Source organism: Canis aureus, chromosome 19 (assembly GCF_053574225.1).
Source record: "Canis aureus isolate CA01 chromosome 19, VMU_Caureus_v.1.0, whole genome shotgun sequence".
NCBI classification, from domain to species: domain Eukaryota; kingdom Metazoa; phylum Chordata; class Mammalia; order Carnivora; family Canidae; genus Canis; species Canis aureus.
The window spans coordinates 41,359,643-41,373,409 of NC_135629.1; the positions used below are offsets into that span (position 1 = coordinate 41,359,643).

Sequence of the window (13,767 nt, forward strand, 5' to 3'; positions counted from 1 at the left end):
TGTTTAAGACCCATCAATGTTTTCCAGTACTGACTAAACAAACCTTAAGCCCTCAGTGTAAGAATCATCAAAATCCCTATGTCCTGGACTCTAGCAACAAACCAAGTGATTCTAGCACCCCCATGCATTTTGCTTACTATTCTCTGCCAAGGATGCCCTTTTTTTTAGCAAATACTTGGACATCAAAGAACATACTTCTGTATAACCTATGTGTCATAGAGGAAATCACAAGAGAAATTAGAAAATATTTTGAATTGAATGATAATGAAAATACCACAGAATAAAACTTGGCGGGATACTGCTAACATGATGCCAGAGATAAATTTACAACTGTAAATGTTTATGTTAGAAAAAAAAAAACCAAAAACAAATCAATGATATAAAGTCCCCTTAAGAAACTAGAAAAAAGGGGTGTCTGGGTAGCTCAGTGGGCCTTTAGTTCAGGTCATGATCTCAGAGTCCTGGGATCAAGCCCCACATCAGGCTCTCTGCTCAGTGGAGAGTCTGATTCTCCCTTTCTGTGCTCAAATGTGTGCTCACTTGCTCTCCCCCGCCCCTCATAAACAAAATCTTAAAAAAAAAAAAAAAAAAGAAAAAAGAAACTAGACAAAGACAATAAAATTAAATGTTTAAAAAGGTGTGGGGGGGGGGGCTGGGTAGAGTGTTCAGTTGGTTATACATTCGACTCTTGGTTTTGGCTCAAGCTCGGGTCATTATTTCAGATGAAGCCCTATGTTGGGCTCTGAGCTCTGGGAGGAGTCTGCTTGAGGATTTTCTCTTTCTGCTCCACCCTCCCCACCCCCACAGGTGCATGTTCATGCTCTCTCTCTATTGCATATAAATAAATCTTAAAAAAAAAAAAAAAACTAGAAAAAGATGACTAAACTCAAAGCAGGTGAAAGGAAAAAATTATAGAGAAAAAAACCAGAAATAACTAAAAATTCAACCCAAATAATACTGAAGATCAACAAAACTTGTAAGTTAATTCTTTAAAAAGATCAACAAATTTGAAAAAAACTTTAACTATAACAATTAAAGAAAAAAGAGAATACAAATTACCAATAAAGGGGGTGAAAAAGGGACTATCCCTACAAACCTTGGTGATACTAAAAGTAAAATACTACAGGTGCTAAAAGTAAAATAAGAGACTATTATAGAAAATCTAATTTTAATAAATCTAGTATCTTTTTTTTAAAGATTTTATTTATTTATTCATGAGAGACAGAGAGAGAGAAGCAGAGACACAGGCAGAGGGAGAAGCAGGCGCCATGCAGGGAGCCCAATGTGGGACTCGATCTGGGCACTCCAGGATCACGTCCTGAGCCAAAGGTAGACCCTCAACTGCTGAGCCATGTAGGCATCCCTTGATAAATCTAGTATCTTAGGTGAAATTGACAAGCTCCTTGAAAAATAATCAGCAAAACTGGCACAAAATGGAAAAGATAAACTGAGTAACTAACTTTATGTCTATTAAAGACATGGAATTCATGATCAAAAATTTTCTCACACAATTCCATCCCATAAATTTTTACTGGTGAACTCTAACAACATTAATCTCACACAAACACTTTCAGTAGCTCAGAAAAGGGAAAGCAATACTTCTTCCAAATTTATTTTATGAGACTAACATACCCTGGATACAAAAATCTGACAAAAATATAACAGAAAGAAAATTACAGACCAGTATCCTTTATGAACATTGACACAAAAATCAATCCAAATATTTTAACAAGTTAAATCCAGAAATATAGAAAAAGGACAATATATGATATGAAGTGACATTTATCCCAGGAATGGATAGCTGATTTAACATTTGAAAGCTCCTATTGTAATTCACTAAATTAACAAAATAAAAGTGGGAAAATTATAATTTCAGTCACAGAAAACCCATTTGACAAAATTCAATATTCATTCAGGAAAAAATTCCCAGCAAATCAGGACAAAACGTGAATTGCCTGAATCTGATAGAGGGCACCTATGAAAAGCATTGTATTCAATGATGAAACAGTGAATGCTACTATCAGGAAAATGGTACAGATGACCACTCTCACCATTTAACATTATATTAGAGGCACTAGCCAGGGCAATAAGGCAAAGGGGGAAAAAAAAGATATAAAAGATATTAATAAAAGATTGGAAAAACAAGAAGCAAATCTGTCTCTATTCCTAGATAAAATGACTGTTTACTCCGAAAATTCTAAATCAATGTACAAATCTACGACTAGAATAAATGAATTTAGTAAAATAACAAAATACAAAGTCAAGTGTTTCTATACAGCAGCAAACAAATGAAAGCTAAAATTTAAAACAGGTGAAATGTGTTTTAATAATATATATTAATTAGACTAATACATCTAAAATATTATTTTAGGGACGCCTGGGTGACTCAGTGGTTGAGCACCTGCCTTCAGCTCAGAGTGTGATCCCAGGGTCCTGGGATTGAGTCCCGCATTGGGCTCCCTGCATGGAGCCTGCTTCTCCCTCTACCTGTGTCTCTGCCCCTCTCTCTCTCTGTATCTCTCATGAATAAATAAAATCTTTTAAAAATAAATAAATAAAATATATTATTTTAACATGTAATCACGAAAATTATTCATGAACTTTTATTTCACATCTTTTTTTCATGTAAGTCTTCAAAGTACACTGTATATTTTAGAATTATACCAATTCAAACTGGCCACATTTCAAATGCCCAGTGGCTACATGGGGTCATAGCCACCAGACTGAACAACATAGCTCCAGACTGAACACAGAAATCAGAATTAATCAAAACCGAAGCAGGGTTTTTGGGGACAGAGGGCACAAATTAAAAGTTGATCCTAAAATCTGTGGAAGGTAAAAGGTCCAGAATATTTCAAGCCTTCTTGAAAGAGAAGAACAAAGTTGAAGGACTTAATTCAATCTGACTTCAAAACTATGAAGCTACGGTAATCAAGACCGTGAAGTATAAACAGGCTTAGAAACAGATACCAATGAAAAAGAATAAAATCCAGAAGTAATCTCAGACATTTAGGATTAATTTTAAACAGAGGTGCCAAGGAAGTCAGTAAAGGCAACATTCAACAAATGGTTCTGGAATAATGGAACATCATTATACAAAAACAAACCACAGAACTTAGACACTTCATAGCCCGCAAAAGTTAACTCAAAATAGCCCATACATTTAAATGTAAAACTAAAAACTATAACACTTCTAGAAGATAAAATCTCTGCAAACTTGGTTGCAGATTTCTTAGATACAATAATGAAAGCACAATCTTTAAAAGAAAAAAATCGACAGACTGGACTTTATTAGAATTAAACTTTTATTCTCCAAAGACATTAAGAAAATGGAAAGGACACTCCAGAGTAGGAGAAAATAATTACAAATCATATATCTGATAAAGGACTTAATACAGAATCTATAAAGAACTCACGGAACTCAAAGAAGACAACTCAACTTTTAAAAATGAGCCAAAGATTTGAACACTTTACCTGAAAAAAGTATGAACAGTAAATAAGCAAAAGATCCTCAACATCACCAGTCATAAAGGAAATGCAAATTAAAACTACAAGATACCACTTCACAGTCTCTAGAATGAATATAATCCGAAGGACCGTCAATATCAAGTTCTAGTAAGGATTGTGGAAAAACTGGAACCCTTATATAATGCTGGAAAGAATGTAAAATAGTAGTCACCTTGGAAAACAGTTTGGCAGTTTCTTAAAACATTAAACACATGCTTACCATACAACCTAGCAATCCCACTCTTAGATATCTATCCAAGAGAAATGAAAACATATGTCCATTTAAAGCCCTGGACATGAATGGTCATGGCAGCATATTTCATAATAGGCCCAAACTAGAAACAACCCAATGTCCATCAACTGATGAATGAATGCATAAACAAAATATATTCATACAAAGGAAAACCATTCAGCAATAAAAAGGAAAGCACTACTGACATGTAATACCACATGGATGAAACTCAAAACATTATGCTCAGTGAAAGAAGCCAGATACAAAAGACTACATATCGTACAATTTTATTTATATGAAGTTTCTAGAAAAGGTAAAACCATAGAGGAAGAAAGATGATCTCCAGTTGCTTGGGGCTGTGAGTAGGGACTAATGAACACAAGGGAACTTTCCAGATGATGAAAATGTTCTGTAACTCAGATTATTGTGATGGTTACAGCTGCATAAACTTACTAAAATTCATCTAATGGTACACTTTAAAATGGATGAATGTAATGGAATGTAAATAATACTTCAATGAATCTATATAAAAATAAAATCGGTTGATGGCTAGATACATAGCAAAGCACATGTAGCAAAAGGTTAGCAATTGTATAACCTTGATAGTAGGAATTTGGATGTCCACAAATCCTTAAACTTCTTTGCATGTTTTAATTTTTCAGAAAAGAAGTCAGGAGGGAAAAGTTTGTCAAATTTAATGTAATTATAATAACTTGCATAAACAAATGTCACAAGAAAAGGTTGACCTTTATGCTACTGTATCAAATAGTCACTCTGACCTTTTACTTACTCCTTGAAATGAAAAATTCCCCTTGGAGTTTTAACATAGTTTTGACCAAAGGTTAAATGATCATACAATGTGAATTACTGCATAAACAGATAAAACTTCCACATAGGTCCATACTGCTAATAACTTTACAACACTCTCTGGCTCTCTCTCTCCACCTCCCAGACCAAGCCTTAGTGTTCCACTAGATGCTCTGCTCCTAGTCTTTCAGCTCCCTCAATGTTGCTGTTCACAAAGCACAGCTCTCAGGCCTGTCTTTGAGTCATCACAGTCCTGCTTAAGTCTTGGTAGGTGTGAACCTGAGCCCCAAAGGTAAGAACTCCTCTCTCTATTTTTCCTGGGAGCTGGGGAAGGGAATGTGATTGATCAAGGTAGGGAAGGGAGGGCAAATAGTGGTATAAAGTTTATCAAAGACTGAAGGATGCCCTCAAGTCTATGGTAGTCCAGAGTCAAAGATGTGATAAGAGCAGAGGCCAAGGGAGCCTATCTTCCTTGCCTTTTTCTCCTCTTTCTTTGTACCCTCAAACCTGACCAACAAAGGGGTCAGGAGCCTCCGGGGAGCTTTCCTTCCAGCTTGAAAAAACAGTGGGATCACTCTCTGTTGTCATTTTAAACATTGCTCTGCATTGCCAACCCAATCTGGCTTTGTTTTGCCATTGCATTTATAATCCCAACACCCTCAAATGGTTTTTAGTTCTGCATTTTAGGAAGCCCTTAGCTACATCCATGTTGGAAAGGACTTTGCTTCTGGTCATCAGTATTGCCCCAAGGCTGCAGGCAAAAATATTTGGTCATCTTCTACAATCTATGTTTGGGACAGATGCTTAAAAATTATTTCCCTGAAACAGGCCCTCAAAACATGTTCAGTAGTTCCCATCTGTACATAGATACCTAAAGGAGTAGATGGATGCTGGGGCATCAAGTTCTCCTTTCTCTTTCTTATAAACAATGCAGTAAGTGTGCCATATAATTCTATCCCTAATTCCTAAGTAGGGCTTGGGGGATGGGAAGTGGGGACCAGTGGGAAATCCAGAATATGCACTAGTGATGCTAAGATTTTCTCACAGGGACATAATAAAGCGTGTATTAATTCTTTAGCCACTGTTACCAGCAAGGAGCTCCTCACTGGTTACTAGTACACAAGTCTACTACCTCTGCATTTTATTATTCTGGGGGCACCTCCTTCCATATTCTAAGGGCTTCAGAGACTAGAGAGATGAAATAATGTAAACATCCAACTGTTACTTAGAGCAGAGACTACCTTGACAAGATAAAACTTCTGAATCTGCATGGCCTCCAACCCACTCATTACAAGGAGACAGCAGCAGGATTTCAAGACTTCAGATAAGGTAATTCCAGCAGCAATATGGTTATCAGCTTATATTTCAGCAATTCTGTGACCTGCTGTCTCATCCTACGTTTCAACCTTACTGTCTATATTTTCTCCATTAGGTCCCTAAGCAGAAAGCAGACTGTGGTAAAAATGATTTTTAAAACCACAGGTCCCCAAGTCCACCTCAAGTCTGTTAGTAAATGAGAGCCACAAATTTCTTTGTCTCTATCAGAATTTTATATTAATCATTGGAACAAACATTTCTTGATCTCCTGACCACGAAGAACTTAAAATACCAGAGCGAGATAAACCTTGCTACTGAAGGAAATGATAAGTACACACAACATTTTGGATCCTTTCTAATACACAGCCAAGAGCCACCTTTGGAAAAAATGTTTTAAGTTTCAGGTATTTAACAGTTACTACTTGACATCCCAGAGCACTTGGATAGTATGTTTATTACTCAAAATAATGCATAGAATGTGCTAATTTTATGTAAGGACCAAGGTACACAGTGAATAGACTCTGCTATGGACAACAGTTGCCCAAGAAAACCTCTAAGCATGGTCAGTTGCTTCTTCCTCTTTTTAGTCTCCTACAGCTGGTTCAAGCTGTCCAGCCCTTGGGGACAAGTTAATAACACAGCTTGCAAATAGATCTTTCCCCCAGAAAAAAGAAATCCAGCAGCCCACCAAAACTGTCACCAGCCCTTCCCACACTTACCAGTGCCATAGGGAGGATGCAGCTGATGGCAGTGAGCATCAACGGCCTGAAAAAATACAGGTGGTAGTTTCAATTTTTATTTAGAATTCTTACTTGCCAACTGCCTGAAAATTTTTAAGGCTACACGATTGGGTCTCGATGCCTCAGCCTGTGTTAAGCCACTTCGTGGTCCAATCACATTTGTTAATAAACACTAATGGTAATTCACTAAACAGCAGAGATGAAGGAAAGGAGTGAATTGTGGGTGAGCTTCTGGGTCTAAGGTAGAAGGGGACATGATATAGGAAAGCTAGCCTATGGAGATCAAGATGGATGAATTCAGGTCTTGGAGGGTAGGGGGTGGGGTGAGAAGGTACTAAAGGGATAAGAGGAAGAAACAAGGTTAAAGCACAGAGACAAAGGAGTAGGTGAACATCACCCTAGAATGGGACAAAATCAGCAGCAGTAGTGGTGATAGTGGGGTGTACCAGGTCTCTGACCTTAGGCAAGGCTCACCCCTACAGTCTAATTTAAGTGATGGGCCTTCCTTTCTCCCATACTTCTTATCTACATATTCTCAGCTTCTACGAGGTCAGCTCTCTGGCTCCTGATGACAATTCTTCCTTTCACTTTTTCTTTACAGGCCTCTGTGAAAGGAAGGCTGACTTGTAATAGAGGTACCCATGGTATTCATGCTTTAAAAAAATCTGAAGGTTTCTCTCCAGTCTAACCTTAACTCAGTTCTGTCTCCAATCATTAAAATAAATACAAAACCCCCAAAGACCTCACTAAATAAAAAGTTATTTATGCAAAATGCAATAAAGCAAAAATATGAGCCATCATCCTTGACCATGAGGGTACTTTTTTACTATGAAAAATTCCAAGCATCTACAAAAATGAAGAGTATGATGAAAACCTTGTACCTGTAACCCAGCTCCAACATCAACTCATGGCCCAGTCTACTCTATCCGTACCTCATCTATCCATTACCTGCTACATTATCATGCAGTAAATCCCAGCCTATCTTTTAGGGTGTACATTTTAATGAAAAACCTCTAGAAAGCAGTTAGTACAAGACTGGTTAAGCCCCTACTAGAATTCTGAGAGTTTTCCAGGGGGTGCCATACAAGCAGAATGACCACCATTTTTTGTGAACCAAGGCCATATCCAATAACCACAACCCAAAGAAATGCAGACAGGAGCTGACATCCAATGAACTGCATATACTAGGATTAAAAGCCAAATCTACCATGTTCATGCAGCCACAGCCCATCTTGTCCAAAAATGATTTCAGGGCAGCCCCGGTAGCGCCGCAGTTTAGCGCCGCCTGCAGCTGGGGGCGTGATCCTAGAGACCCTGGATCGAGTCAGTCAGGCTCTCCGCATGGAGCCTCCTTCTCCCTCTGCCTGTGTCTCTGTCTTTCTCTCTGTGTCTCTATGAATAAATAAATAAAATCTTAAAAAAAAAAAAAAGATTTCAAATAATGCTCTGCCTCTTGTAACTACTGCTACTGTGAAGAGGCATAATAAGAGGGAATACCAAATACTATCTTGGCACTACCATTCATGTTCCCACTCTTCCCTAGAGGGTATCTCAGAGGCTAGCATATCTTACTGTAGAGCCATAGACTCCAAGAATATATTTCAAAAACAGCTACAGATTGCTGGCCTTAGCTATGTTTAAAACATTAATGCTATTCTTATAACCTTTCTTATAATTCCATCAGAAATGGAAGCCCCTTGAGGACAGAGATTTGAAATAATTTCCCTTCTCTGCCATACCCAAGCAACTGGAACAATGCCAGCACCAGTACTAAGTCCTACATGCTAACACTATCCTCTGTCACTGCACACCCACATTCTCCTCCAGAACCCAGAGAGGCATCAAGATCTTTCAAGCATTCAGGTGATGCAGGAAGAGGCCAGATATAGCTCCTGTGAGGAAGGTTAAAAAATATAAAAAATAAAAAACGAAAGGACAAGAGGTCTTCTGAGAGTTTGTAGAGAGTTCTGAAGGGCAGAGATGCTTACAGTACATTGAGGAGACAAAAATATGAGTTAGGGAGAGGGGAAACAGGAAGGAGCTCAGGCTGAAGTCTGAAGAAGCTACTTTAAGTTTTTTAACAGATCAAGATAAAGTGGTACACTTAGTGGATATATTAGAAAATATGAAACAGAAGTAGAAAAAGATTTCTTATATCTCCTCTCTCACCGTTCTAAAAAAAGAAGTAGCAGAAACTAAAGGCAAAGAGATCTTAAAATTATGTTATGGTAGAGGTCAAACTATTTTTTCCTTAGCTCTCAGCATCTATCTAAAAGTTAAAACAACAGAAGACACTCAGGAAACACTTGTTTATTGGGAATCAACAAGTTCTTAATCTATCCCAATTACCAATGAACAAAGAAAATCAAATGGTTCATAAAAAGCACTTTGATGAAAAGGAACAATACCTGCAACCCCATTCCTCCCCAGGTTCCCAGTCTTCCTACCCAGGAGAAATCTCTACCGGTTTTGGTTGTCATCATCATTAAGCATACCCATAATTCTCTAGCAGATTTAGTTTACTTATACTACTCCCTACCTCCCCCTTCTCAGCCCCAACCTTTCTATATTTAAATTACTATTTTCAGTTCCTTCAGTTACCTTTGCAACTTTAAAATATCGTTTACAGGACCGGAACTGCATTTTCCTCCTTGTGTTTCCAAAGTCACCATCCTTGGGCCATTCAAAGAAGGATATTCACACATTAGGTACAAATATATTATCTCTATTAAGTCGCCACCAATCATTTATACTTTGTGCCACTTATGTGTTTGATTTATATTTGGCTTACAATTTTTTGCAAAGAATTTTTCTGCCTTGCATAGGAATTCTAATTCCCTCGCCCCTTGTAAAGAGTTCTTTACAACTCTGTAATGGTTTCTTCACTGTATTCCAACTATCTTCCAGCTTCTCTATTTTATCTATTGCTTGGAATCTACTCATTCTTATTCCTGAATAAATTTTTCTTGGATCCCACCAAACCTGTGTTCAAATTTGGCTTGGCTACTTTCTAGGGTAAAACAGAGTTCCTGTTGTACAGGTAACACGATACTTTAAAAGATATATATTTTATTTATTTATTCATGAGAGACATGGAGAGAGAAGCAGAGACACAGGCAGAGGGAGAAGCAGGCTCCCTTTGGGGAGCCGGATGAGGGACTTGATCCTGGATCATGGGATCAGAATCTGAGCCCAAGGCAGACGCCCAACCACTGAGCCACCCAGGTGTCCCAACATGATACTTTTCATTGCACTATTAGGTTAGTTCAACCATTTCTTGAATATTTTCTTTTTTGATTTTTCATCTGCAAGTAACTGCTTCAGAAAAGGTATAAGGAGAGGAAATTTCGGGAGTCCCTGTACATCTGAAAACAAGTGTATTTTGCTATAACAGAATTCTAGGTTCAAAATCATTCTCTCTCAGGACTTGGACGACTGCTGCTCCATGGCCTTCTGGTTGTCATTGTTGAGGATGACACATCTGAAACCATTTGTTTTAGAAGACCCAGTGTATCTTTATGGAAACTTTCAGGGTTTTCTTCTATTCTTGTTTTTCTGAAATTTCACAGTGACAATTCCAGCAGTGGGTCTTTATTCTTCTGGGCAATGGGTACAATCTTTCAAAATGAAGAATGCTCCTCTTTAGATTCTGGAAATTTTTTTTTAAGATTTTATTTATTTATTCATGAGAGACACAGAGAGAGAGGCAGAGACACAGGCAGAGGGAGAAGCAGGCTCCGTGCAGAGAGCCTGATGTGGGACTTGATCCCAGGACTCCAGGATCACGCCCCGGCTGAAGGCAGCACTAAACCACTGAGCCACCTGGGCTGCCCAGGAAATTTTCTTATTATACTTTTAAATATTTCCTTCCTTTCAATTTTTTGTTTTCACTTCCCTAAAATTCTGGTAGATTATGATCTCTGGATGGATCCTCTATGTCTCTTTCTTCTGTATCAATTTTTGGCTGTATTTTGGCTTTATATTGAGATTTTCTTGAGTTTATCTTCTGATCTATCTACAGAATATTTTTTAACTTGGCAAACGCATAATTTGTCTCCATGAGCTTTTTTATTTTGACATTTTCTTCCAGATGGCATCTCTGATTGTTTGATGCATGCTGTATCTTCTTGAATAATACTAAATAGTGTGCTTTTAAAAACAAGCAAAATCATCTACTGGTCTGTTTCAACTCAGATCAATTTTTCCTATTTCTCTTCCACTCTGCATGTTTTCCTCAAATGTCTGGTGATTCTTGGTTAAAAACAAAGGGTCACCAAAAAGAGGGGGAATGAAGTAGGGATAAATGCTGTAACTTCGATGAACCTCAAAAACATCATGCTAAGTGAAAACACCCAGACACAAAAGATCACATACTGCATGAATCCCTTTATGTGACATATTCGGAATAGGTAAATCCATAGAGACAAAAAGCAGATTAGTGGTTGCCTGGTGCTGGGGAGATTGGGAAAGAACTGTTTAATGGGTACCAGGTTTCCTTTTGGGTAATGAACATGCTCTGGAACTTGATGGAGATTACGGTTGCACACTGTGAATGTAGTAAATGCCACTGAATTTCAACTTTATTTTTTTTTAATTTTTAAAAATATTTTATCTATTTATTCATGAGCGACACACAGAGAGAAGCAGAGACATAGGCAGGGGGAGAAGCAGGCTCCCCGTGTGGAGCCCAATGTGGGACTCAATCACAACCTGTGCCAAAGGCAGATGCTCAACCACTGAGCCACCCAGGCATCTCGAATTTCAACTTTAACATGGTTAATTTTATGTGAATATTACAATTTTAAAAGGGGAGGAGGTGTCAGGAAAATGAATCCTAACTCTGTATGTGGACAAAATCTGTCAACTGACAGGCTTTTATTTTTAGGGTGCTTAATTAGAGGAAGCTTATAAATAAGACGCAAGAGTCCTCAAAGTGACCAATGAAGTCAGTCCAATCTCACACTCTCTTAGGGCCCTCTTTCTCTCCGGGTTATGCTATGTCTCAAAAATAAGCAGATTATTTGCCTAGAAACCCAGTGAGGGCATGGTTGACTATTTTATATAGAAACCTTTAATTTGGGACAACGGGGTGGCTCAGTGGTTGAGTGTCTACGTTTGGCTCAGGGTGTGATCCTGGAGTTCCGGGATCAAGTCCCATGTCAGGTTCCCTGCATGGAGCCTGTTTCTCTCTCTGCCTATGTCTCTGCCCCTCTCTCTCTCTGTGTCTCATGAATAAATAAAATCTTAAAAAAAAAAAAAAGAAATCTTTAATTAATCCCCTGATTTACAATTCATTTATCTCTTCCAGCCTTTGCCAGTCAAATCAGAGCCCACAATCTCTTCAAAGATCTGCTGGACAAACTGGCTCCTGTGTGTAAGGTCCTCACATGCCAGTCACCTCAACCTACTCTCTTTGTTGTGTTATGAGTTTATAACATGAATACATACACCTTTACTTTCATTTTCATATTTCAAAATCGAAAACTACCTCTAAATTTACCTCATGCTCTTCATAATCTCTCTGTGCCTTCCCCAACTCTCCAACCACTGATTTACTTTTTTTTTTTTTTTAAGATTTTATTTATTTATTCATGAGAAACACAGAGAGGAGAGAGAGAGAGAGAGAGAGGCAGAGACACAAGCAGAGGGAGAAGCGGGCTCCATGCAGGCAGCCCGATGTGGGACTCGAGATCCCGGGTCTCCAGGATCATGTCTTGGGCTGAAGGCGGTGCTAAACTGCTGAGCCACCTGGGCTGCCCTACCTTTTTTTTTTTTTTTTTTTTTTTAAGATTTTATTTATTTATCCATGAGAGACAGAGATTGAGGCAGAGACATAGGCAGAGGGAGAAGCAGGCTCCCCACAGGGAGTCCGATGCGGGACTCATCCCAGAACCCTAGGACCACGCCCTGACCCAAAGACAGACACTCAACCAGGCGTCTCACTGATTCACTTTACTTCACAATGGGTTTTCATTTTCTAGAATTTTATGACTGAAATCATAAAAAAAATAAATAAATCATAAAATATTTACTCTTTTCCCTCATGCAGCATACTATTTTGGGATTTACCAATGAGGCTTATGAGCCATTCACTTTTTATACTGCTGAGAGATATGTTGTTTAATAGGCATGCCACTATTTGTTTATTCATCTGTTTGTGGATATTTGGGTTGTTACCAGTTTTTGGCTGTTGCAAATAAAACCGTTACAGACATCTGAATATCAAACAAACAAAGACAAATGGAGGGGGGACAAAGGTATGTGAGGGGAGCCAACCATCTTGCAGCAGAAGCCAATGTTAACACACCTTCAAAAAAAGGTCTGATGTGTTCTAGATCATAAAATTCAAAACTTTTAAAACATTCACATTGTATTTATGATTGCAGATATTATTAGTCATTTTTACGGCTACTCATTATCAACATGGACCAAAGAACCCGCTTTTATCTCGATAACCAATTACATAGAAAGTTACCGTTAGACATCAAAAATATTACAGGAAAAAAAATACAGGAAACCTATCCAACTTGCCAGTATACGTGGGTGTCTTTATCCTAATCCCACTCCAGTTATGAAACCAGTACGCTCTGAACATTGGACACATCGTTTCAGCAGCCAAAGAAAGGACACACTCTTTCCTCCTCGCTTTAATAATTGTTTCACAATTCTTTTGCACTTCCACATGAATTCTCCACATGAATATAATGTATAATTTCTTACCTTGCCTCTGAAGATTTTGTTTTATTATGTCTGCATGAAGTTCAGGTTTTTTTTTTTTTTTTTAAAGATTTTATTTATTTATTCATGATAGTTACACAGAGAGAGACAGAGAGGCAGAGACACAGGCAGAGGGAGAAGCAGGCTCCATGCAGGGAGCCCGACGTGGGATTCGATCCTGGGTCTCCAGGATCGCGCCCTGGGCCAAAGGCAGGCGCCAAACCGCTGTGCCACCCAGGGATCCCGAAGTTCAGGTTTCTGTATCAAAATTGACAAAACTAATTCTAAGATGCACACTAAGCTGGAAACCACACATCTACGAGGTATATACTGTCTCTGTTTAGAATTCACTCAGCTTCATGGAAGTCCTTTGACCAGTATACCTTCTATTTACAAATGGGAGAATACAGAAATAGAGGTCTGGGATTAAATTCTCAACTTTTGCAT

The 13,767-nt window shown here is 38.3% G+C and overlaps 1 protein-coding gene across 4 annotated transcripts in view; it reads right to left on the bottom strand.

Annotated features, from left to right (window-relative positions):
* The window catches only part of ARIH2 (ariadne RBR E3 ubiquitin protein ligase 2), a 54,172-nt gene that overhangs the window by 24,799 nt on the left and 15,606 nt on the right, over positions 1 to 13,767 (bottom strand). The window contains exon 2 of one of the 4 annotated variants that reach the window (XM_077859015.1): positions 6,583 to 6,628. The exons of the other annotated variants lie outside the window; for them this stretch is intronic. Coding sequence (XP_077715141.1) covers positions 6,583 to 6,621 — 39 coding nt within the window. The 5' untranslated portion in view covers positions 6,622 to 6,628. The remainder of the gene's footprint in view (positions 1 to 6,582; positions 6,629 to 13,767) is intronic. 4 annotated transcript variants of the gene reach the window in all.